General features: G+C 32.5%; 7 protein-coding genes and 2 non-coding genes across 11 annotated transcripts; 2 read left to right on the forward strand and 7 right to left on the reverse strand.

The window, feature by feature from the left end:
- Positions 1-229: 229 nt before the first annotated feature.
- Positions 230-4,154, reverse strand: LOC127902468 (probable cytokinin riboside 5'-monophosphate phosphoribohydrolase LOGL10). Its single transcript, XM_052441515.1, has one exon. The coding sequence runs from the start codon at positions 3,227-3,229 to the stop codon at positions 2,555-2,557; it is 675 nt and encodes a 224-aa protein (XP_052297475.1). The 5' UTR covers positions 3,230-4,154; the 3' UTR covers positions 230-2,554.
- Positions 3,352-4,151, reverse strand: LOC127902473 (uncharacterized). The gene has a single exon (XM_052441521.1). The coding sequence runs from the start codon at positions 4,149-4,151 to the stop codon at positions 3,597-3,599; it is 555 nt and encodes a 184-aa protein (XP_052297481.1). The 3' UTR covers positions 3,352-3,596.
- On the reverse strand, positions 3,352-8,949 carry LOC127902243 (uncharacterized). Its single transcript, XM_052441081.1, has 3 exons — positions 8,757-8,949; positions 6,156-8,066; positions 3,352-6,002 (listed from the first exon to the last, which is right to left on the reverse strand). The coding sequence occupies exons 1-3, from the start codon at positions 8,947-8,949 to the stop codon at positions 4,741-4,743; spliced, it is 3,366 nt and encodes a 1,121-aa protein (XP_052297041.1). The 3' UTR covers positions 3,352-4,740.
- LOC127902827 (small nucleolar RNA R71) lies at positions 8,390-8,498 on the forward strand. Its single transcript, XR_008055465.1, has one exon. It is a non-coding gene; the product is annotated as a small nucleolar RNA R71 (small nucleolar RNA).
- A 3,469-nt stretch (positions 8,950-12,418) lies between the features above and the next one.
- LOC127902470 (probable cytokinin riboside 5'-monophosphate phosphoribohydrolase LOGL10) lies at positions 12,419-13,093 on the reverse strand. Its single transcript, XM_052441517.1, has one exon. The coding sequence runs from the start codon at positions 13,091-13,093 to the stop codon at positions 12,419-12,421; it is 675 nt and encodes a 224-aa protein (XP_052297477.1).
- Positions 13,094-13,457: 364 nt separating this feature from the next.
- LOC127902472 (uncharacterized) lies at positions 13,458-14,037 on the reverse strand. Its single transcript, XM_052441520.1, has one exon. The coding sequence runs from the start codon at positions 14,013-14,015 to the stop codon at positions 13,461-13,463; it is 555 nt and encodes a 184-aa protein (XP_052297480.1). The 5' UTR covers positions 14,016-14,037; the 3' UTR covers positions 13,458-13,460.
- Positions 14,038-14,584: 547 nt separating this feature from the next.
- LOC127902467 (uncharacterized) lies at positions 14,585-19,941 on the reverse strand. Of its 3 annotated transcripts, none has more exons than XM_052441512.1 (2): positions 17,405-19,941; positions 14,585-15,865 (listed from the first exon to the last, which is right to left on the reverse strand). In XM_052441512.1, exons 1-2 carry the CDS (start codon positions 19,923-19,925, stop codon positions 14,604-14,606), a joined length of 3,783 nt encoding a protein of 1,260 aa, XP_052297472.1. In that variant the 5' UTR covers positions 19,926-19,941; the 3' UTR covers positions 14,585-14,603. The 3 variants fall into 3 exon arrangements, with proteins under 3 accessions (XP_052297472.1, XP_052297471.1, XP_052297470.1); XM_052441511.1 differs by having other exon boundaries at positions 14,585-16,291; XM_052441510.1 differs by having other exon boundaries at positions 16,019-19,941.
- LOC127902828 (small nucleolar RNA R71) lies at positions 19,366-19,474 on the forward strand. Its single transcript, XR_008055466.1, has one exon. It is a non-coding gene; the product is annotated as a small nucleolar RNA R71 (small nucleolar RNA).
- A 3,629-nt stretch (positions 19,942-23,570) lies between the features above and the next one.
- Positions 23,571-25,961, reverse strand: LOC127902469 (probable cytokinin riboside 5'-monophosphate phosphoribohydrolase LOGL10). The gene has a single exon (XM_052441516.1). It carries the CDS (start codon positions 25,815-25,817, stop codon positions 25,143-25,145), a length of 675 nt encoding a protein of 224 aa, XP_052297476.1. The 5' UTR covers positions 25,818-25,961; the 3' UTR covers positions 23,571-25,142.
- Between the last annotated feature and the right edge of the window lie 48 nt (positions 25,962-26,009).

The raw sequence follows: 26,009 nt of genomic DNA on the forward strand, positions 1-26,009 counted from the left end.
GTTTGTCTACAATAAATCAAATTTTCAAAATATAAAACATGTATAAAATTAAATAGAAAATAATTTAATTTATAAAATTAAACATAGAATTTGATTAAATCATATTTATTTCTTAAGAGTTTCACCTTCCCCTAACTAATATTATTTAGTTAAGCATAATTAAAATAAAAAGAAGTAGTAAAATTGAATTACTTATAATTAAAAGAAATAAAAACAACTAAAATTGGAAATAAAACTAATTTTATTAATGAAAATAATTATACAAAATATTAAAAACACACCTGGAAATCAAGATTACAAGGAGATGGAGAGAATTTGAGAAGAAGAGAGTTGTAGAGAGATGATTAAAACATAAAAATGAGGCTCTATTTATAGAAAAATAAATTCATAATCCAGTGCTTTGCGGTCCATCATAGGCTTCATGCATGTGCTCCTCACAACCCTTAGATCAAGATCCAATGGCTGGTCAAACTTCAAAAGTCAACATCACACATGGCATCATTTGACTCGTCCGATTTACCCAAAGAACGGTTGAGATTTGGCGGGTTAATGGGTGGATCGGGTCGACCCGAATACAAAGATTCGGATCCTCCAACTTGCTTCACCAACCATTGCCACGTGGCACAATCATGGCCATTGAATCATGAACGGTTGAGATTTAGTCAAGATTGCCAATTATCCCATGCACTCATATCTATTGTAAGCTCATTTCATCATCCAATCAGTGCTCGGTCAACAGGAAAAGTCAACTTTTTTTACACAAGCCCAATTTTAAGTCGATCTTGACTGATCTTAAGGTTTTCGGACCTCCGGAATCCAAATTTGACCTCCGTTTATCTGTTTGGAGCCTCGAAGTACGTGAAATTAATAATTTTCCTAATAAACACATAAAAATACACAAAATTAAATATATTTAAAACATAATTAATAATTCATAATATATTACATAAACACAAATATAAATTATAACATAAGCATAAAATAACATATTATCGCTTGATAATTAAACAATTTTTAATACTAATCACACCCCCCAACCAGCTTATTGCTAGCCCTCTAGCAATTTAAAGCGTTATATTAAGATTTATAAAATTCACATGCAAGTTAATAGTTGTTCATCTATCCTCTAAATTACCAAATAAATGAACTCTCCCAAATTCCTTTACCACATTGATGTTCACTCATTATCCAGAATATCATCAAACCTTCTTTTGTGCTCAAGTAATTAACACAATACTTATGGGGCTTCATTAAAAGAAAAACAACATTTTCGTTCTAAAATTCATTAGAAATTATATCTTTAGGCAATAGATTATTCACACATTTTTTTTTTATATTACATTTCTAACCCGTGTAGCGAGCTTTAGGTCAATGACTCCCAGACCAGTTGGCCTTAGGGCACTAGGTGTTGAAGCACCCCTACGGACTTAATTACTCGGGTTTCTAATAAACAAACAATATATCTATTACCCATGTAGCGAGCTTTATGCCAGTGACTCCCAGACCAGTTGACCTTAGGGCACTAGGTGTTGAAACACCCCTACGGACTTAATTACTCGGGTTTCTAGATATAACAAAATTAAAAACATTTTTTCTTCTTCTTTTTTTTTGATTTTTTTTTTTGGTTTTTTTGTTTTTTTGTTTTTGGAAATATACACTTTCTACTACCTTAGATACTATTCCTAATAAATCAAAAGAACTAAATGCTGTAAAACTTTAACTTACAACCCACTAGTATGTGTCATAGTGTGTGTGTGAAGAATGATTCAATAATACCTGTTAAATGAGTAAACAATTAAATAACTTAATAACCAAGTGGAGAGTTCACAAATTTGAGTAATTCAAAGAAAAGGGAACAAAAACAACTTACTATGAATCTCAAAATCAAAATATAATACAACAAGACTATTAGGATGCGTCTCAAAAGTCGTGACTCTTTACACGGCCATCCTAGACAAAAAACAAAATTTTTTTTTTTTTTGGTTTTTTTTAACAAAGAAAAGAAAAGAGAAAAGAGAAAAACAACACACATATTTAAAATATACGTCAATTATCCCCACCCCACAACCTAATCTAAACATTATCTTAACATTTTATAATTTTACAGATATGCAAAAAAATAAAAATAAAAGAGAATAATAAAAGAAGAAGAAGAAGAGATCTCACCTGAACTGGATGCAGAAGCTTAAAAGCAAATAACAAAGATGAAGAAAGAGTCAATTTTTTTTTTTAACAACACCCTTAAGATTAAGAAGATGCGTTTCTAGAGAGACTACATTCTCTATATCCTGCCATCTTCGACTCAAATTTGTCCTAAGTTAGTCTTTACAGAAAAAAAAATTTTTTTTTTTTGTTTTTTGTTTTTTTTTTTTGTAAACACATAACCAGGACTAAGACATTCCACAATTATCAACTATTCCTAACCAGGACTAAGACATTCCACAATTATCAACTATTCCCTCCCCCCAACCTGAAAAAGACATTGTCCTCAATGTTTTAAAAGGAAAGAGAAAGAGTGTAGAAGACATCACATGAACACTACAACAGAAAATATTTACAAACGGAGAGTTAAATCTAAATCGCACTTCTTATTACTGCTACTGTTACCGTTACCGTCATTAGTCGACCAATTCAGTGCAACAGTCTGTGGATCTGGCTCTGGTGTATAAGCTTGCAAAAGATCAAGTAACTCATTAGCAGTAGAAGCAGAGATAAAGAGTTTTTTTACAGAATGTGGAACAAAATGATTCTTTATTGCATGGTTAATAAAAGTTAGCAAGCCGTCATAAAAATTATTAACATTTAACAAACCGATGGGTTTTTGATGAATGTTCAAGTGGGCCCAAGATGCAAATGTAATTAGTGCCTCAAAAGTTGCAAGATCTCCTGGCAAGAAAATAAAAGCATCAGCATGATTCATCATTTCAGATATTCTCTCTTGCATACTTGATACCACTAATTCTTCTCCAATTGGTGGGCCAGACATGCACACTAGCGGTTTCATGGGTTTTGGGATAATGCCGAGTACTTGGCTTCCTCTGGTAAAAACAGCTTCTGAGACAAGTCTTGATAACCCTCGTTCACCTCCTCCATATACAAGATGCAGTTTCCTCTCTGCTATGACACGACCAAGATCTACAGCTGCCTGAACGAACTCTTTGTACTTTCCATAGTGAAACCCAGAAAGCACACAAATATTTTTGAATTGTTTACTCGAAGATGATGCCATTGGACTAATTTTTCAAAAACAAGTTGTGAGTGTTTGAAAAATGAGCTCATATTTAAAGATCTTGGTAACATAAATAATGAGAAACAGCTGTAAATGGGTTGGCAATATTTGTCAAATGACGAGTAAAGCTCGTGGCTCAATAATTCAAAAACAAACAGTAAAAAGAAAGTAATGATTAGAAAAAGCAAACAGTAAAAGAAAACCAAATATTTATTAAATACAAAATCACATCGCTAAATGCAATAATGCAAATGATAAAATAACAGTAAAGTAAAATAACAGTGAAGTGAAAGGATATTTACTGGTAGTTGTGATTGTGGCTCACATCTTCCTCTGGTTTTACGTCCAGTAACGGCTTGAACGCCCTCTATGGGTCGAGGATCGGCTTCCCATCCAGTTTTCTTATAAACTGGCAAACAGGGTCTTTTTGAGTCAGATTCCCAAGACTTAACTGTGCACTTTGTTTTTGGAATAGTATCCACAAATTGTAAATCTCACGTTGCACAATTCCGCTTCGATGCGTCTCAAGAGATCGTAAGATATCATCCAACGATTCTTTACTCATGCCATCTTTAACGAATTTAATTTTATCTTCACGAGTATCAGAAACCATTCCTAAAGATTTACAATCTGGTCGTTTGCAACCAAGTCTCACACAGTTATGACATTTTGAGCCAAGTCGTTTAGCTCTCCTTTTCTTAGCAAACGTACTTTTACCAAAACCAGGCATGTAAGAAACAAATTGACCAGAAAACTCACCTGCTAATCGGACCTTTGCTTCAATTAACCAACGAATGTCAGAAGGAATGCCATTGATCATTAACAAACGCAGTCGTTCACAACGAGCTTTGTAAATTTTCCTGAGGGCATTCTGAGGGAGAGAGGGAAAATGCTTATGGAGTTTATGTTGTATTTCTTCCATGTATGATTTTGGGGTTTCAGTTATTGTGGGAAACTGAAGATACCGACTTAAGAAGTCACGGAGTACCGTTATCCGCCATTTATACGGGAAAATAAATCAAAACACACCAAAATCAAATCTGCAAAATCAAATCAAGCGTGAAAGCGAGCAAAAAGAAGCACACAATATAAAAGGAAAATGAACTTACATTCGTCCTCTCATTGAGTTAACCTCAAGCTCCATTTGAAATTCATATATGCCACTCTCTACTGTTCTGAGTTGTCCCTCTAGATCCTCAACATAGGACACGAATTCTGGTGGTTGCAGATCCCAAAGTGGATGTGATTTACAGCTTTGTATCAGGCCTCTTAAGTGAAATTTTATACGCCGAAATCTTTTAAGATGTGCGAACAGGTATTTTCTCATTGAGGTGCTCATGATGTAAAATGAAAATTAATGAGAGAATGTACAACTGTCAAACAAACACGCTTACACAAGAAAAACAATGTTAAAAAAAAACTATGTACAGTGCATCAATCTAAGGAAAAAAAAAAAAGTCAAACAATGAAACGGTAAAATAATAGTAAAACAAAAAAAAATCATTAAAAACTTAATCAAGAATTGGTGGGTCATCCAAATTAATTTCGGTGTCCTCGTCACGTGGGTGATGTTCTAGATATGGTTTTAATCTTTGACCATTAACTTTAAATGTGACACCATTATTTGGATTCTCAATTTCTATGGCCCCATATGAATATACATTTTTTACAACAAATGGGCCACTCCATTTTGACTTTAACTTTCCTGGAAATAAATGAAGACGAGAATTATAAAGCAACACTTTTTGACCAATCTCAAATGTTTTTCGAAAAATTCTTTTATCATGAAATGCTTTTGTTCTTGCCTTAATAATTCTTGAATTTTCATATGCATCATTCCTTAATTCCTCAAGTTCATTCAATTGCAATTTTCGCACATTACCAGCATCAACCAAATTTGAATTAAAAGCTTTAATAGCCCAAAGTGATTTATGTTCAAGTTCAACAGGTAAATGACAAGGTTTACCATAAATTAACCGATAGGGTGACATTCCTAATGATGTTTTAAATGCAGTGCGGTAAGCCCAAAGTGCATCATTAAGTCTAAGAGACCAATCTTTTCGGTTTGGGTTAACCGTTTTTTCCAAAATTTGTTTTATCTCCCTATTTGCTAATTCAACTTGACCATTTGTTTGAGGATGATAAGGGGTAGCAATTTTATGTGTAATTCCATATTTCTTCATTAAAGACTCAAATGACTTATTACAAAAATGCTTACCTCCATCACTGATAATGGCTCGAGGGATTCCAAATCGACTTAAAATGTTTTCTCTTAAAAATTTAATCACAGTTTTACTGTCATTATTTCGACAAGAAATTGCTTCAATCCATTTTGAGACATAATCAACTGCAACTAATATATACACAAATCCAAAAGATGATGGAAATGGACCCATGAAATCAATTCCCCAACAGTCAAATATTTCAATTTCAAGTATGGGATTTAAGGGCATCATGTTTCTTTTTGTAATTGATCCCAATTTTTGACATTTTTCACAACTTTTGCAAAATTCATATGTGTCTTTAAACATGGTAGGCCAATAAAATCCACACTGCAAAATTTTAGCAGTAGTTTTTCTTGAAGAAAAGTGACCACCACATGCTTCAGAATGACAAAAATTAATGACACTACTTACCTCATTATCAGGAATACATCGCCGAAAAATTTGATCTGGGCAATATTTGAACAAATAAGGATCATCCCAATAAAATTTCTTTACTTCAACAAAAAATTTCTTCTTCTCTTGAGCATTCCATTGCAAAGGCATTTTACCTGTAACAAGAAAATTAACAATATTAGCATACCATGGCATTGAAGTAACAGAAAATAAAAATTCATCAGGGAAAGAATCATTTATGGGTGTTATATCATTGCAGAATTCGGATGTGAGTCTTGATAGATGATCAGCAACAACATTTTCAGCACCCTTTTTATCTTTGATGGTAAGGTCAAATTCTTGTAGTAACAAAATCCAACGAATTAGTCTCGGTTTGGCATCCTGTTTACTCATCAAATATCTCACAGCAGCATGGTCAGTAAACACAACAGATTTAGAGCCAAGCAAATATGAACGGAATTTGTTTAATGCAAATACCACAGCAAGTAATTCTTTTTCAGTTGTAGAATAATTCATTTGAGCACTATCCAAAGTCTTGCTCGCATAATAAATCACAAAAGGCTTACCATCCCTTCTTTGTCCTTCTTGGTCGCTTGTTAAAGTAGAAGAAATCACAACAGGATAAGTTTGTTCTTCTCCAAGAAAAGCATATTTCAATCCTTCAGGCAAAGGTTTCAATTCCATTTTAGGTGCTTCTTGTTGTTCTGTCTTTTCAATACTTCCAAGCTCCTCAAATTTTGGCTCGTCATCATAATTTTGCGAAGTCTGCATAGAATCAAGCAACGAATTTATATTAGAAATATCAAGTTTAAGTTGCTTATTTGACTCAATTGAATTAACTAAACAAACATTAGAAAGTTCAGAAAAATCCCCTTTTTGAATATTTTCCTCGATACAAGATTCAAACAATTCCTTTTGTTCATCAGTATCATCTTCATTCTCATTTTCTTCATTAGGTTGCCTGCACATGTTGAAAACATTCAATTCCAAAGTCATATTCCCAAAGGATAAATTCATTAAACCATTCCTACAATTAATCAAAGCATTAGCAGTTGCTAAAAATGGTCGACCTAAAATTACAGGAATTGGTTTGTAATTATTCACAACAGGTTCAGTTTCCAAGACAATAAAATCCACAGGATAAATAAATTTATCAACTTGTACTAAAACATCTTCCACTATTCCTTTTGGTACTTTAACTGATCTATCGGCAAGCAAAAGTGTAGTTGAAGTTGATTTTAACTCACCAAGATTAAGTTGAAGATAAACTGAATATGGAAGCAAATTAACACTAGCACCAAGATCTAGTAAAGCATGCTCAATTCTGTGGTTACCAATAATACAAGAAATGGTAGGACAACCAGGATCTTTATATTTCAACTTATTATTAGTAGACAGAATTGTACTTACCTGTTCGGCCATGAAAGCACTCTTTCTTACCTTCAATTTCCTCTTAACAGTGCACAAGTCCTTTAAAAATTTGGCATATGAAGGAACCTGCTTGATTGCATCTAATAGAGGAATGTTAACTTTCACTTGCTTAAAGATTTCATAAATTTCAGAAGAGTGGTTTGATTTCTTTGGTTTATTCAATGCATGCGGAAATGGTGGTTCAGGTGGAACACTAGTTATTTCTTCACTAGGTGTAAGTTCATTTAGTCCTTCCTTACCCTTTGAATTTTTATCATTTTCATAAGGTTCAGGCATAGGTCTATCAACAACCTTACCACTACGAAGAGTTATAACTGACTTGACTTGGTCTGTGGGTGGATTTTGTTGAATTTTAGGATTTGGTTGTGGTTGGGCTGGAAATTTTCCTTTTTCTTGAATGGTGAGTGCAGAAGCAATTTTAGCAAGAGTATCTTTCAAATCAGAAAAAGTTTGTGCATTTTGATTGTTAATAACATCTTGCTTTCTGATGAATGAATGCATTGTGTCCTCCAGATTTTTCCAAGGTGGTGGAACATATGGTGCATAAGGCTGAGGATTTTGAAAATTTTGTGGAGGTGGTGCTTGTGAAGATTGTGCATTATTATTATTCCTCCAACTGAAATTCGGATGATTTTTCCAACCAGGATTATAAGTCTGTGAATATGGGTTTGGTTTATTGAAAGTGTTAATAACATTAGCTTGATCATTTAGACATTCTTTAAGTGCAGGCAAAGTGGGACACTCTTGAGTGAAATGATCATTCGAATTACATATGTTACATGCAATTTCTTGAACAAATTTTACTTGATCACTCTTTTTATGCTCCAAAGCTTCAACTTTCCTAACTAGGGATGCAAATTTTGCTTGTAAATCATGATCTTCCCTAAGGTTATGGATTCCTCCACTAGATGGAGATGATTGTTGCTTATTTGTCAATTCAAAAGTTCCAACAGTATCCCAATGTTGTGCATTTTCAGCTAATTGGTCAAGGTAATCTAGTGCATCTTCAGGATTTTTATCCCTAAATTCACCATTACACATCATTTCAACAACCTGTCTACTTTGGGGTATTAAGCCTTCGTAGAAATAAGTGACCAATCGCCAAGTTTCAAAACCATGATGTGGGCATATGTTAAGCAACTCTTTAAACCTATCCCAACATTGGTATAATGTTTCTCCATTTTTTTGAGTGAAAGAAGTGATTTGCCTTTTAAAAGAATTTGTTCTATGAGGTGGAAAGAATTTTTTCAAAAACTGTTCTTGCATGTTATTCCAAGTTCTTACTGATCCAGATCTAAGGTTTTGTAGCCAAGTTTTAGCTTTATCTTTTAATGAAAAAGGAAAAAGCTTTAATCTAATTATGTTCATGCTACAATTTTGGTCCGTGTATGTATTACAAACTTCCTCAAAATCTCTTAGATGCAAGTACGGATTCTCAGATTCTAAACCATGAAATGTTGGTAAAAGTTGGATAATACCTGGTTTAAAATTGAATCGAGATGCTTCTGGAGGAAATACTATACACGACGGTGCTCCGGTTCTGGTTGGATTCATGTAGTCTCTCAGAGTCCTTGGTTGATTCTGATCATGCCCATGTTGAGATTGGTTGTCTCCCTGATCAATTTGAGGATTAGGTTCGCCCAAAACGTTTTCGCCTTGATTCTCATCCATGATTGGTGGTGGAGATTGAGATCTACGAATTAACCTACCACTTGAAGATCGAGACCAATGTCTCATGCAAGGGTTATGTTATAAAGATAATATTTACATAAATTGATAACAAAATAAAATAAAATAAATAAATAAGCAAATAATATAAGTATACAAAAGAAAATTAAATAACAAAAATGGTGGTTGAACCCACCAATTAAAAAAATAAAAAATGCAAAATTAAATAAATACTGAAAATTAAATAACTGAAAATAAAAGTTAAGGGTTAGTAGTTAGTTTGGTGGTTAAACCCACCAATAAAGCAAAAAAAAAATACGAAATAAAATAAATGCAGAAAATTAAATAACTGAAATTAAATAAAAGTTAGGAGTTAGCAGTTAGTAAGTTAAGAGTTAGTAATTAGAGTTAGTAGTTAAAGTTAGTTTGGTCCAAAATAAGTCCAAATATGTCCAAAGTATGTCCAAATATGTCCAAGTCTTGATTATGTTGAGGAATTTCGTCTAGGGATTCTATTGCAAATTATTTTTAATTTTATGGTCAAACTATAATTTTTAGAAGTTTAGAATTAGCAATTTGGGATGAAAGTGAAACAATTGAAAGATATCGGGGTCCGAACGTAATTACCAGAAGATTGGGCTAGAAACGGAAACTGTTGGGGTGAAACGAGAATTATGAAAGATATGGGGACAAAAGAGAATTTAAGAAAAGGAAAAGGGGGCAAACGAAATTTTACATATAAGAGAAAAATAAAAACGGAAAAACAAACCAAATAAAAAACTTTTCCCCGGCAACGGCGCCAAAAACTTGACACAACTTAAAAGTAAATTTTAACTCCCAAGTATAAGAGTGTCTTGTTGTATTATAACTCGGTGAGTCCGAGGTCGATCCACAGAGAAAAGATTTAATTAGTTTATTTTATTTTATCTAAAAATTGAAATTAAAACTTGAATATAAACAACTTAATTTAAATGAAACTATGGAATTGAACTAGTTAGGGTTATGGATCCACTCTTAGAAATAAATAAAACTTAATAAATTCTTTTTGCCAATTTGTTTTAGATTTATTACTCAAAAGATTAATTATACAAATTATTATTATTTTCCCTTTAATTTTATGATGGATTAAGTATTTATTGTGCCAAAATTTAATTTGTCTACAATAAGTCAAAATACCATTTCACCATGCCTTATATTAAGATCTTAAGAATTTATTGTGCCAAATTCATTTGTTTGTCTACAATAAATCAAATTTTCAAAATATAAAACATGTATAAAATTAAATAGAAAATAATTTAATTTATAAAATTAAACATAGAATTTGATTAAATCATATTTATTTCTTAAGAGTTTCACCTTCCCCTAACTAATATTATTTAGTTAAGCATAATTAAAATAAAAAGAAGTAGTAAAATTGAATTACTTATAATTAAAAGAAATAAAAACAACTAAAATTGGAAATAAAACTAATTTTATTAATGAAAATAATTATACAAAATATTAAAAACACACCTGGAAATCAAGATTACAAGGAGATGGAGAGAATTTGAGAAGAAGAGAGTTGTAGAGAGATGATTAAAACATAAAAATGAGGCTCTATTTATAGAAAAATAAATTCATAATCCAGTGCTTTGCGGTCCATCATAGGCTTCATGCATGTGCTCCTCACAACCCTTAGATCAAGATCCAATGGCTGGTCAAACTTCAAAAGTCAACATCACACATGGCATCATTTGACTCGTCCGATTTATCCAAAGAACGGTTGAGATTTGGCGGGTTAATGGGTGGATCGGGTCGACCCGAATACAAAGATTCGGATCCTCCAACTTGCTTCACCAACCATTGCCACGTGGCACAATCATGGCCATTGAATCATGAACGGTTGAGATTTAGTCAAGATTGCCAATTATCCCATGCACTCATATCTATTGTAAGCTCATTTCATCATCCAATCAGTGCTCGGTCAACAGGAAAAGTCAACTTTTTTTACACAAGCCCAATTTTAAGTCGATCTTGACTGATCTTAAGGTTTTCGGACCTCCGGAATCCAAATTTGACCTCCGTTTATCTGTTTGGAGCCTCGAAGTACGTGAAATTAATAATTTTCCTAATAAACACATAAAAATACACAAAATTAAATATATTTAAAACATAATTAATAATTCATAATATATTACATAAACACAAATATAAATTATAACATAAGCATAAAATAACATATTATCGCTTGATAATTAAACAATTTTTAATACTAATCAATAGATTATTCACACATTTTTTTTTTATATTACATTTCTAACCCGTGTAGCGAGCTTTAGGTCAATGACTCCCAGACCAGTTGGCCTTAGGGCACTAGGTGTTGAAGCACCCCTACGGACTTAATTACTCGGGTTTCTAATAAACAAACAATATATCTATTACCCATGTAGCGAGCTTTATGCCAGTGACTCCCAGACCAGTTGACCTTAGGGCACTAGGTGTTGAAACACCCCTACGAACTTAATTACTCGGGTTTCTAGATATAACAAAATTAAAAACATTTTTTCTTCTTCTTTTTTTTTTTTGATTTTTTTTTTTGGTTTTTTTTTGTTTTTTTGTTTTTGGAAATATACACTTTCTACTACCTTAGATACTATTCCTAATAAATCAAAAGAACTAAATGCTGTAAAACTTTAACTTATAACCCACTAGTATGTGTCATAGTGTGTGTGTGAAGAATGATTCAATAATACCTGTTAAATGAGTAAACAATTAAATAACTTAATAACCAAGTGGAGAGTTCACAAATTTGAGTAATTCAAAGAAAAGGGAACAAAAACAACTTACTATGAATCTCAAAATCAAAATATAATACAACAAGACTATTAGGATGCGTCTCAAAAGTCGTGACTCTTTACACGGCCATCCTAGACAAAAAACAAAATTTTTTTTTTTTGGTTTTTTTTAACAAAGAAAAGAAAAGAGAAAAGAGAAAAACAACACACATATTTAAAATATACGTCAATTATCCCCACCCCACAACCTAATCTAAACATTATCTTAACATTTTATAATTTTACAGATATGCAAAAAAATAAAAATAAAAGAGAATAATAAAAGAAGAAGAAGAAGAGATCTCACCTGAACTTGATGCAGAAGCTTAAAAGCAAATAACAAAGATGAAGAAAGAGTCAATTTTTTTTAACAACACCCTTAAGATTAAGAAGATGCGTTTCTAGAGAGACTACATTCTCTATATCCTGCCATCTTCGACTCAAATTTGTCCTAAGTTAGTCTTTACAGAAAAAAAAAATTTTTTTTTTTTGTTTTTTGTTTTTTTTTTTTTTTTTGTAAACACATAACCAGGACTAAGACATTCCACAATTATCAACTATTCCCTCCCCCCAACCTGAAAAAGACATTGTCCTCAATGTTTTAAAAGGAAAGAGAAAGAGTGTAGAAGACATCACATGAACACTACAACAGAAAATATTTACAAACGGAGAGTTAAATCTAAATCGCACTTCTTATTACTGCTACTGTTACCGTTACCGTCATTAGTCGACCAATTCAGTGCAACAGTCTGTGGATCTGGCTCTGGTGTATAAGCTTGCAAAAGATCAAGTAACTCATTAGCAGTAGAAGCAGAGATAAAGAGTTTTTTTACAGAATGTGGAACAAAATGATTCTTTATTGCATGGTTAATAAAAGTTAGCAAGCCGTCATAAAAATTATTAACATTTAACAAACCGATGGGTTTTTGATGAATGTTCAAGTGGGCCCAAGATGCAAATGTAATTAGTGCCTCAAAAGTTGCAAGATCTCCTGGCAAGAAAATAAAAGCATCAGCATGATTCATCATTTCAGATATTCTCTCTTGCATACTTGATACCACTAATTCTTCTCCAATTGGTGGGCCAGACATGCACACTAGCGGTTTCATGGGTTTTGGGATAATGCCGAGTACTTGGCTTCCTCTGGTAAAAACAGCTTCTGAGACAAGTCTTGATAACCCTCGTTCACCTCCTCCATATACAAGATGCAGTTTCCTCTCTGCTATGACACGACCAAGATCTACAGCTGCCTGAACGAACTCTTTGTACTTTCCATAGTGAAACCCAGAAAGCACACAAATATTTTTGAATTGTTTGCTCGAAGATGATGCCATTGGACTAATTTTTCAAAAACAAGTTGTGAGTGTTTGAAAAATGAGCTCATATTTAAAGATCTTGGTAACATAAATAATGAGAAACAGCTGTAAATGGGTTGGCAATATTTGTCAAATGACGAGCAAAGCTCGTGGCTCAATAATTCAAAAACAAACAGTAAAAAGAAAGTAATGATTAGAAAAAGCAAACAGTAAAAGAAAACCAAATATTTATTAAATACAAAATCACATCGCTAAATGCAATAATGCAAATGATAAAATAACAGTAAAGTAAAATAACAGTGAAGTGAAAGGATATTTACTGGTAGTTGTGATTGTGGCTCACATCTTCCTCTGGTTTTACGTCCAGTAACGGCTTGAACGCCCTCTATGGGTCGAGGATCGGCTTCCCATCCAGTTTTCTTATAAACTGGCAAACAGGGTCTTTTTGAGTCAGATTCCCAAGACTTAACTGTGCACTTTGTTTTTGGAATAGTATCCACAAATTGTAAATCTCACGTTGCACAATTCCGCTTCGATGCGTCTCAAGAGATCGTAAGATATCATCCAACGATTCTTTACTCATGCCATCTTTAACGAATTTAATTTTATCTTCACGAGTATCAGAAACCATTCCTAAAGATTTACAATCTGGTCGTTTGCAACCAAGTCTCACACAGTTATGACATTTTGAGCCAAGTCGTTTAGCTCTCCTTTTCTTAGCAAACGTACTTTTACCAAAACCAGGCATGTAAGAAACAAATTGACCAGAAAACTCACCTGCTAATCGGACCTTTGCTTCAATTAACCAACGAATGTCAGAAGGAATGCCATTGATCATTAACAAACGCAGTCGTTCACAACGAGCTTTGTAAATTTTCCTGAGGGCATTCTGAGGGAGAGAGGGAAAATGCTTATGGAGTTTATGTTGTATTTCTTCCATGTATGATTTTGGGGTTTCAGTTATTGTGGGAAACTGAAGATACCGACTTAAGAAGTCACGGAGTACCGTTATCCGCCATTTATACGGTAAAATAAATCAAAACACACCAAAATCAAATCTGCAAAATCAAATCAAGCGTGAAAGCGAGCAAAAAGAAGCACACAATATAAAAGGAAAATGAACTTACATTCGTCCTCTCATTGAGTTAACCTCAAGCTCCATTTGAAATTCATATATGCCACTCTCTACTGTTCTGAGTTGTCCCTCTAGATCCTCAACATAGGAGACGAATTCTGGTGGTTGCAGATCCCAAAGTGGATGTGATTTACAGCTTTGTATCAGGCCTCTTAAGTGAAATTTTATACGCCGAAATCTTTTAAGATGTGCGAACAGGTATTTTCTCATTGAGGTGCTCATGATGTAAAATGAAAATTGATGAGAGAATGTACAACTGTCAAACAAACAGGCTTACACAAGAAAAACAATGTTAAAAAAAAACTATGTACAGTGCATCAATCTAAGGAAAAAAAAAAAAGTCAAACAATGAAACGGTAAAATAATAGTAAAACAAAAAAAATCATTAAAAACTTAATCAAGAACTGGTGGGTCATCCAAATTAATTTCGGTGTCCTCGTCACGTGGGTGATGTTCCAGATATGGTTTTAATCTTTGACCATTAACTTTAAATGTGACACCATTATTTGGATTCTCAATTTCTATGGCCCCATATGAATATACATTTTTTACAACAAATGGGCCACTCCATTTTGACTTTAACTTTCCTGGAAATAAATGAAGACGAGAATTATAAAGCAACACTTTTTGACCAATCTCAAATGTTTTTCGAAAAATTCTTTTATCATGAAATGCTTTTGTTCTTGCCTTAATAATTCTTGAATTTTCATATGCATCATTCCTTAATTCCTCAAGTTCATTCAATTGCAATTTTCGCACATTACCAGCATCAACCAAATTTGAATTAAAAGCTTTAATAGCCCAAAGTGATTTATGTTCAAGTTCAACAGGTAAATGACAAGGTTTACCATAAATTAACCGATAGGGTGACATTCCTAATGATGTTTTAAATGCAGTGCGGTAAGCCCAAAGTGCATCATTAAGTCTAAGAGACCAATCTTTTCGGTTTGGGTTAACCGTTTTTTCCAAAATTTGTTTTATCTCCCTATTTGCTAATTCAACTTGACCATTTGTTTGAGGATGATAAGGGGTAGCAATTTTATGTGTAATTCCATATTTCTTCATTAAAGACTCAAATGACTTATTACAAAAATGCTTACCTCCATCACTGATAATGGCTCGAGGGATTCCAAATCGACTTAAAATGTTTTCTCTTAAAAATTTAATCACAGTTTTACTGTCATTATTTCGACAAGAAATTGCTTCAATCCATTTTGAGACATAATCAACTGCAACTAATATATACACAAATCCAAAAGATGATGGAAATGGACCCATGAAATCAATTCCCCAACAGTCAAATATTTCAATTTCAAGTATGGGATTTAAGGGCATCATGTTTCTTTTTGTAATTGATCCCAATTTTTGACATTTTTCACAACTTTTGCAAAATTCATATGTGTCTTTAAACATGGTAGGCCAATAAAATCCACACTGCAAAATTTTAGCAGTAGTTTTTCTTGAAGAAAAGTGACCACCACATGCTTCAGAATGACAAAAATTAATGACACTACTTACCTCATTATCAGGAATACATCGCCGAAAAATTTGATCTGGGCAATATTTGAACAAATAAGGATCATCCCAATAAAATTTCTTTACTTCAACAAAAAATTTCTTCTTCTCTTGAGCATTCCATTGCAAAGGCATTTTACCTGTAACAAGAAAATTAACAATATTAGCATACCATGGCATTGAAGTAACAGAAAATAAAAATTCATCAGGGAAAGAATCATTTATGGGTGTTATATCATTGCAGAATTCGGATGTGAGTCTTGATAGATGATCAGCAACAACATTTTCAGCACCCTTTTTATCTTTGATGGTAAGGTCAAATTCTTGTAGTAACAAAATCCAACGAATTAGTCTCGGTTTGGCATCCTGTTTACTCATCAAATATCTCACAGCAGCATGGTCAGTAAACACAACAGATTTAGAGCCAAGCAAATATGAACGGAATTTGTTTAATGCAAATACCACAGCAAGTAATTCTTTTTCAGTTGTAGAATAATTCATTTGAGCACTATCCAAAGTCTTGCTCGCATAATAAATCACAAAAGGCTTACCATCCCTTCTTTGTCCTAAAACAGCACCAACAGCAAAATCACTTGCATCACACATTAATTCAAATGGCAAAGACCAATCAGGAGATTGCATAATAGGTGCAGATGTTAAAAGACAAATTATTTTTTCAAAAGATTTTTGGCAATCATCATTCCATTCAAACGGTGCATCTTTTAATAAGAGGTTACAAAGTGGTTTAGATATGGCACTAAAGTTTTTTATAAACCTCCTATAAAATCCTGCATGTCCTAAAAAGGATCGCACATCTCTAACTGTTTTTGGTTGTGGCAATTTAGATATGACTTCGATTTTTGCTTTGTCAACTTCAATTCCTTTAATAGAAACAACATGACCCAAAACAATTCCAGAAGTAACCATGTAGTGACATTTTTCCCAATTCAACACGAGTTCTTTTTCAACACATCTTTTTAAAACTTTCTCCAAATTATCAAGGCAATCATAAAAAGAATTCCCAAACACAGTCAAATCATCCATAAAGACCTCTAAACAATGTTCAACCATATCACAAAAAATGCTTAACATACATCTTTGAAATGTTGCAGGAGCATTACAAAGCCCGAATGGCATTCTTTTAAATGCAAATGTTCCAAAAGGACATGTGAATGTGGTCTTTTCTTGGTCCTCAAGTGCTATAGGAATTTGATAATAACCTGAATATCCATCTAAAAAACAATAGTAGGGATGTCCTGCTACTCTTTCTAAGATTTGGTCAAGGAATGGTAATGGAAAATGATCTTTTCTAGTGGCTTCATTTAATTTTCTATAATCAATGCACATGCGCCAACTAGATGTAATTCGTGTTGGAATTAATTCACCTTTTTCATTTTTAACAACAGTGATTCCAGATTTTTTAGGCACTACTTGTGTAGGACTTACCCACTTACTATCAGAAATAGGGTAGATAATTCCCACATCAAGTAATTTAAGGACTTCTGTTTTGACTACCTCTTTCATGTGTGGGTTTAATCTTCTTTGAGGTTGTTGACATATTTTAGCATTTTCTTCCAAATTAATTCTATGTGTGCAGATTAAGGGATTAATGCCTTTAATGTCATTTAAAGTCCATCCTATTGCATTTTTATGCTTTTTAAGAACAGTTAGTAACTTACCTTCTTGGTCGCTTGTTAAAGTAGAAGAAATCACAACAGGATAAGTTTGTTCTTCTCCAAGAAAAGCATATTTCAATCCTTCAGGCAAAGGTTTCAATTCCATTTTAGGTGCTTCTTGTTGTTCTGTCTTTTCAATACTTCCAAGCTCCTCAAATTTTGGCTCGTCATCATAATTTTGCGAAGTCTGCATAGAATCAAGCAACGAATTTATATTAGAAATATCAAGTTTAAGTTGCTTATTTGACTCAATTGAATTAACTAAACAAACATTAGAAAGTTCAGAAAAATCCCCTTTTTGAATATTTTCCTCGATACAAGATTCAAACAATTCCTTTTGTTCATCAGTATCATCTTCATTCTCATTTTCTTCATTAGGTTGCCTGCACATGTTGAAAACATTCAATTCCAAAGTCATATTCCCAAAGGATAAATTCATTAAACCATTCCTACAATTAATCAAAGCATTAGCAGTTGCTAAAAATGGTCGACCTAAAATTACAGGAATTGGTTTGTAATTATTCACAACAGGTTCAGTTTCCAAGACAATAAAATCCACAGGATAAATAAATTTATCAACTTGTACTAAAACATCTTCCACTATTCCTTTTGGTACTTTAACTGATCTATCGGCAAGCAAAAGTGTAGTTGAAGTTGATTTTAACTCACCAAGATTAAGTTGAAGATAAACTGAATATGGAAGCAAATTAACACTAGCACCAAGATCTAGTAAAGCATGCTCAATTCTGTGGTTACCAATAATACAAGAAATGGTAGGACAACCAGGATCTTTATATTTCAACTTATTATTAGTAGACAGAATTGTACTTACCTGTTCGGCCATGAAAGCACTCTTTCTTACCTTCAATTTCCTCTTAACAGTGCACAAGTCCTTTAAAAATTTGGCATATGAAGGAACCTGCTTGATTGCATCTAATAGAGGAATGTTAACTTTCACTTGCTTAAAGATTTCATAAATTTCAGAAGAGTGGTTTGATTTCTTTGGTTTATTCAATGCATGCGGAAATGGTGGTTCAGGTGGAACACTAGTTATTTCTTCACTAGGTGTAAGTTCATTTAGTCCTTCCTTACCCTTTGAATTTTCATCATTTTCATAAGGTTCAGGCATAGGTCTATCAACAACCTTACCACTACGAAGAGTTATAACTGACTTGACTTGGTCTGTGGGTGGATTTTGTTGAATTTTAGGATTTGGTTGTGGTTGGGCTGGAAATTTTCCTTTTTCTTGAATGGTGAGTGCAGAAGCAATTTTAGCAAGAGTATCTTTCAAATCAGAAAAAGTTTGTGCATTTTGATTGTTAATAACATCTTGCTTTCTGATGAATGAATGCATTGTGTCCTCCAGATTTTTCCAAGGTGGTGGAACATATGGTGCATAAGGCTGAGGATTTTGAAAATTTTGTGGAGGTGGTGCTTGTGAAGATTGTACATTATTATTATTCCTCCAACTGAAATTCGGATGATTTTTCCAACCAGGATTATAAGTCTGTGAATATGGGTTTGGTTTATTGAAAGTGTTAATAACATTAGCTTGATCATTTAGACATTCTTTAAGTGCAGGCAAAGTGGGACACTCTTGAGTGAAATGATCATTCGAATTACATATGTTACATGCAATTTCTTGAACAGATTTTACTTGATCACTCTTTTTATGCTCCAAAGCTTCAACTTTCCTAACTAGGGATGCAAATTTTGCTTGTAAATCATGATCTTCCCTAAGGTTATGGATTCCTCCACTAGATGGAGATGATTGTTGCTTATTTGTCAATTCAAAAGTTCCAACAGTATCCCAATGTTGTGCATTTTCAGCTAATTGGTCAAGGTAATCTAGTGCATCTTCAGGATTTTTATCCCTAAATTCACCATTACACATCATTTCAACAACCTGTCTACTTTGGGGTATTAAGCCTTCGTAGAAATAAGTGACCAATCGCCAAGTTTCAAAACCATGATGTGGGCATATGTTAAGCAACTCTTTAAACCTATCCCAACATTGGTATAATGTTTCTCCATTTTTTTGAGTGAAAGAAGTGATTTGCCTTTTAAAAGAATTTGTTCTATGAGGTGGAAAGAATTTTTTCAAAAACTGTTCTTGCATGTTATTCCAAGTTCTTACTGATCCAGATCTAAGGTTTTGTAGCCAAGTTTTAGCTTTATCTTTTAATGAAAAAGGAAAAAGCTTTAATCTAATTATGTTCATGCTACAATTTTGGTCCGTGTATGTATTACAAACTTCCTCAAAATCTCTTAGATGCAAGTACGGATTCTCAGATTCTAAACCATGAAATGTTGGTAAAAGTTGGATAATACCTGGTTTAAAATTGAATCGAGATGCTTCTGGAGGAAATACTATACACGACGGTGCTCCGGTTCTGGTTGGATTCATGTAGTCTCTCAGAGTCCTTGGTTGATTCTGATCATGCCCATGTTGAGATTGGTTGTCTCCCTGATCAATTTGAGGATTAGGTTCGCCCAAAACGTTTTCGCCTTGATTCTCCTCCATGATTGGTGGTGGAGATTGAGATCTACGAATTAACCTGCCACTTGAAGATCGAGACCAATGTCTCATGCAAGGGTTATGTTATAAAGATAATATTTACACAAATTGATAACAAAATAAAATAAAATAAATAAATAAGCAAATAATATAAGTATACAAAAGAAAATTAAATAACAAAAATGGTGGTTGAACCCACCAATTAAAAAAATAAAAAATGCAAAATTAAATAAATACTGAAAATTAAATAACTGAAAATAAAAGTTAAGGGTTAGTAGTTAGTTTGGTGGTTAAACCCACCAATAAAGCAAAAAAAAAAATAAATAAATACGAAATAAAATAAATGCAGAAAATTAAATAACTGAAATTAAATAAAAGTTAGGAGTTAGCAGTTAGTAAGTTAAGAGTTAGTAATTAGAGTTAGTAGTTAAAGTTAGTTTGGTCCAAAATAAGTCCAAATATGTCCAAAGTATGTCCAAATATGTCCAAGTCTTGATTATGTTGAGGAATTTCGTCTAGGGATTCTATTGCAAATTATTTTTAATTTTATGGTCAAACTGTAATTTTTAGAAGTTTAGAATTAGCAATTTGGGATGAAAGTGAAACAATTGAAAGATATCGGGGTCCGAACGTAATTACCAGAAGATTGGGCTAGAAACGGAAACTGTTGGGGTGAAACGAGAATTATGAAAGATATGGGGACAAAAGAGAATTTAAGAAAAGGAAAAGGGGGCAAACGAAATTTTACATATAAGAGAAAAATAAAAACGGAAAAACAAACCAAATAAAAAACTTTTCCCCGGCAACGGCGCCAAAAACTTGACACAACTTAAAAGTAAATTTTAACTCCCAAGTATAAGAGTGTCTTGTTGTATTATAACTCGGTGAGTCCGAGGTCGATCCACAGAGAAAAGATTTAATTAGTTTATTTTATTTTATCTAAAAATTGAAATTAAAACTTGAATATAAACAACTTAATTTAAATGAAACTATGGAATTGAACTAGTTAGGGTTATGGATCCACTCTTAGAAATAAATAAAACTTAATAAATTCTTTTTGCCAATTTGTTTTAGATTTATTACTCAAAAGATTAATTATACAAATTATTATTATTTTCCCTTTAATTTTATGATGGATTAAGTATTTATTGTGCCAAAATTTAATTTGTCTACAATAAGTCAAAATACCATTTCACCATGCCTTATATTAAGATCTTAAGAATTTATTGTGCCAAATTCATTTGTTTGTCTACAATAAATCAAATTTTCAAAATATAAAACATGTATAAAATTAAATAGAAAATAATTTAATTTATAAAATTAAACATAGAATTTGATTAAATCATATTTATTTCTTAAGAGTTTCACCTTCCCCTAACTAATATTATTTAGTTAAGCATAATTAAAATAAAAAGAAGTAGTAAAATTGAATTACTTATAATTAAAAGAAATAAAAACAACTAAAATTGGAAATAAAACTAATTTTATTAATGAAAATAATTATACAAAATATTAAAAACACACCTGGAAATCAAGATTACAAGGAGATGGAGAGAATTTGAGAAGAAGAGAGTTGTAGAGAGATGATTAAAACATAAAAATGAGGCTCTATTTATAGAAAAATAAATTTATAATCCAGTGCTTTGCGGTCCATCATAGGCTTCATGCATGTGCTCCTCACAACCCTTAGATCAAGATCCAATGGCTGGTCAAACTTCAAAAGTCAACATCACACATGGCATCATTTGACTTGTCCGATTTACCCAAAGAACGGTTGAGATTTGGTGGGTTAATGGGTGGATCGGGTCGACCCGAATACAAAGATTCGGATCCTCCAACTTGCTTCACCAACCATTGCCACGTGGCACAATCATGGCCATTGAATCATGAACGGTTGAGATTTAGTCAAGATTGCCAATTATCCCATGCACTCATATCTATTGTAAGCTCATTTCATCATCCAATCAGTGCTCGGTCAACAGGAAAAGTCAACTTTTTTTACACAAGCCCAATTTTAAGCCGATCTTGACTGATCTTAAGGTTTTCGGACCTCCGGAATCCAAATTGGACCTCCGTTTATCTGTTTGGAGCCTCGAAGTACGTGAAATTAATAATTTTCCTAATAAACACATAAAAATACACAAAATTAAATATATTTAAAACAGAATTAATAATTCATAATATATTACATAAACACAAATATAAATTATAACATAAGCATAAAATAACATATTATCGCTTGATAATTAAACAATTTTTAATACTAATCACAACAAAAACTTGACACAACTTAAAAGTAAATTTTAACTCCCAAGTATAAGAGTGTCTTGTTGTATTATAACTCGGTGAGTCCGAGGTCGATCCACAGAGAAAAGATTTAATTAGTTTATTTTATTTTATCTAAAAATTGAAATTAAAACTTGAATATAAACAACTTAATTTAAATGAAACTATGGAATTGAACTAGTTAGGGTTATGGATCCACTCTTAGAAATAAATAAAACTTAATAAATTCTTTTTGCCAATTTGTTTTAGATTTATTACTCAAAAGATTAATTATACAAATTATTATTATTTTCCCTTTAATTTTATGATGGATTAAGTATTTATTGTGCCAAAATTTAATTTGTCTACAATAAGTCAAAATACCATTTCACCATGCCTTATATTAAGATCTTAAGAATTTATTGTGCCAAATTCATTTGTTTGTCTACAATAAATCAAATTTTCAAAATATAAAACATGTATAAAATTAAATAGAAAATAATTTAATTTATAAAATTAAACATAGAATTTGATTAAATCATATTTATTTCTTAAGAGTTTCACCTTCCCCTAACTAATATTATTTAGTTAAGCATAATTAAAATAAAAAGAAGTAGTAAAATTGAATTACTTATAATTAAAAGAAATAAAAACAACTAAAATTGGAAATAAAACTAATTTTATTAATGAAAATAATTATACAAAATATTAAAAACACACCTGGAAATCAAGATTACAAGGAGATGGAGAGAATTTGAGAAGAAGAGAGTTGTAGAGAGATGATTAAAACATAAAAATGAGGCTCTATTTATAGAAAAATAAATTCATAATCCAGTGCTTTGCGGTCCATCATAGGCTTCATGCATGTGCTCCTCACAACCCTTAGATCAAGATCCAATGGCTGGTCAAACTTCAAAAGTCAACATCACACATGGCATCATTTGACTTGTCCGATTTACCCAAAGAACGGTTGAGATTTGGCGGGTTAATGGGTGGATCGGGTCGACCCGAATACAAAGATTCGGATCCTCCAACTTGCTTCACCAACCATTGCCACGTGGCACAATCATGGCCATTGAATCATGAACGGTTGAGATTTAGTCAAGATTGCCAATTATCCCATGCACTCATATCTATTGTAAGCTCATTTCATCATCCAATCAGTGCTCGGTCAACAGGAAAAGTCAACTTTTTTTACACAAGCCCAATTTTAAGCCGATCTTGACTGATCTTAAGGTTTTCGGACCTCCGGAATCCAAATTGGACCTCCGTTTATCTGTTTGGAGCCTCGAAGTACGTGAAATTAATAATTTTCCTAATAAACACATAAAAATACACAAAATTAAATATATTTAAAACAGAATTAATAATTCATAATATATTACATAAACACAAATATAAATTATAACATAAGCATAAAATAACATATTATCGCTTGATAATTAAACAATTTTTAATACTAATCACACCCCCCAACCAGCTTATTGCTAGCCCTCTAGCAATTAAAGCGTTATATTAAGATTTATAAAATTCACATGCAAGTTAATAGTTGTTCATCTATCCTCTAAATTACCAAATAAATGAACTCTCCCAAATTCCTTTACCACATTGATGTTCACTCATTATCCAGAATATCATCAAACCTTCTTTTGTGCTCAAGTAATTAACACAATACTTATGGGGCTTCATTAAAAGAAAAACAACATTTTCGTTCTAAAATTCATTAGAAATTATATCTTTAGGCAATAGATTATTCACACATTTTTTTTTTTATATTACATTTCTAACCCGTGTAGCGAGCTTTAGGTCAATGACTCCCAGACCAGTTGGCCTTAGGGCACTAGGTGTTGAAGCACCCCTACGGACTTAATTACTCGGGTTTCTAATAAACAAACAATATATCTATTACCCATGTAGCGAGCTTTATGCCAGTGACTCCCAGACCAGTTGACCTTAGGGCACTAGGTGTTGAAACACCCCTACGGACTTAATTACTCGGGTTTCTAGATATAACAAAATTAAAAACATTTTTTCTTCTTCTTTTTTTTTTTGATTTTTTTTTTTGGTTTTTTTTTGTTTTTTTGTTTTTGGAAATATACACTTTCTACTACCTTAGATACTATTCCTAATAAATCAAAAGAACTAAATGCTGTAAAACTTTAACTTATAACCCACTAGTATGTGTCATAGTGTGTGTGTGAAGAATGATTCAATAATACCTGTTAAATGAGTAAACAATTAAATAACTTAATAACCAAGTGGAGAGTTCACAAATTTGAGTAATTCAAAGAAAAGGGAACAAAAACAACTTACTATGAATCTCAAAATCAAAATATAATACAACAAGACTATTAGGATGCGTCTCAAAAGTCGTGACTCTTTACACGGCCATCCTAGACAAAAAACAAAATTTTTTTTTTTGGTTTTTTTTAACAAAGAAAAGAAAAGAGAAAAGAGAAAAACAACACACATATTTAAAATATACGTCAATTATCCCCACCCCACAACCTAATCTAAACATTATCTTAACATTTTATAATTTTACAGATATGCAAAAAAATAAAAATAAAAGAGAATAATAAAAGAAGAAGAAGAAGAGATCTCACCTGAACTTGATGCAGAAGCTTAAAAGCAAATAACAAAGATGAAGAAAGAGTCAATTTTTTTTTTAACAACACCCTTAAGATTAAGAAGATGCGTTTCTAGAGAGACTACATTCTCTATATCCTGCCATCTTCGACTCAAATTTGTCCTAAGTTAGTCTTTACAGAAAAAAAAATTTTTTTTTTTTTGTTTTTTGTTTTTTTTTTTTTTTGTAAACACATAACCAGGACTAAGACATTCCACAATTATCAACTATTCCCTCCCCCCAACCTGAAAAAGACATTGTCCTCAATGTTTTAAAAGGAAAGAGAAAGAGTGTAGAAGACATCACATGAACACTACAACAGAAAATATTTACAAACGGAGAGTTAAATCTAAATCGCACTTCTTGTTACTGCTACTGTTACCGTTACCGTCATTAGTCGACCAATTCAGTGCAACAGTCTGTGGATCTGGCTCTGGTGTATAAGCTTGCAAAAGATCAAGTAACTCATTAGCAGTAGAAGCAGAGATAAAGAGTTTTTTTACAGAATGTGGAACAAAATGATTCTTTATTGCATGGTTAATAAAAGTTAGCAAGCCGTCATAAAAATTATTAACATTTAACAAACCGATGGGTTTTTGATGAATGTTCAAGTGGGCCCAAGATGCAAATGTAATTAGTGCCTCAAAAGTTGCAAGATCTCCTGGCAAGAAAATAAAAGCATCAGCATGATTCATCATTTCAGATATTCTCTCTTGCATACTTGATACCACTAATTCTTCTCCAATTGGTGGGCCAGACATGCACACTAGCGGTTTCATGGGTTTTGGGATAATGCCGAGTACTTGGCTTCCTCTGGTAAAAACAGCTTCTGAGACAAGTCTTGATAACCCTCGTTCACCTCCTCCATATACAAGATGCAGTTTCCTCTCTGCTATGACACGACCAAGATCTACAGCTGCCTGAACGAACTCTTTGTACTTTCCATAGTGAAACCCAGAAAGCACACAAATATTTTTGAATTGTTTGCTCGAAGATGATGCCATTGGACTAATTTTTCAAAAACAAGTTGTGAGTGTTTGAAAAATGAGCTCATATTTAAAGATCTTGGTAACATAAATAATGAGAAACAGCTGTAAATGGGTTGGCAATATTTGTCAAATGACGAGCAAAGCTCGTGGCTCAATAATTCAAAAACAAACAGTAAAAAGAAAGTAATGATTAGAAAAAGCAAACAG

The sequence above is a fragment of the Citrus sinensis genome, chromosome 5 (genome assembly GCF_022201045.2).
Source record: "Citrus sinensis cultivar Valencia sweet orange chromosome 5, DVS_A1.0, whole genome shotgun sequence".
NCBI classification, from domain to species: domain Eukaryota; kingdom Viridiplantae; phylum Streptophyta; class Magnoliopsida; order Sapindales; family Rutaceae; genus Citrus; species Citrus sinensis.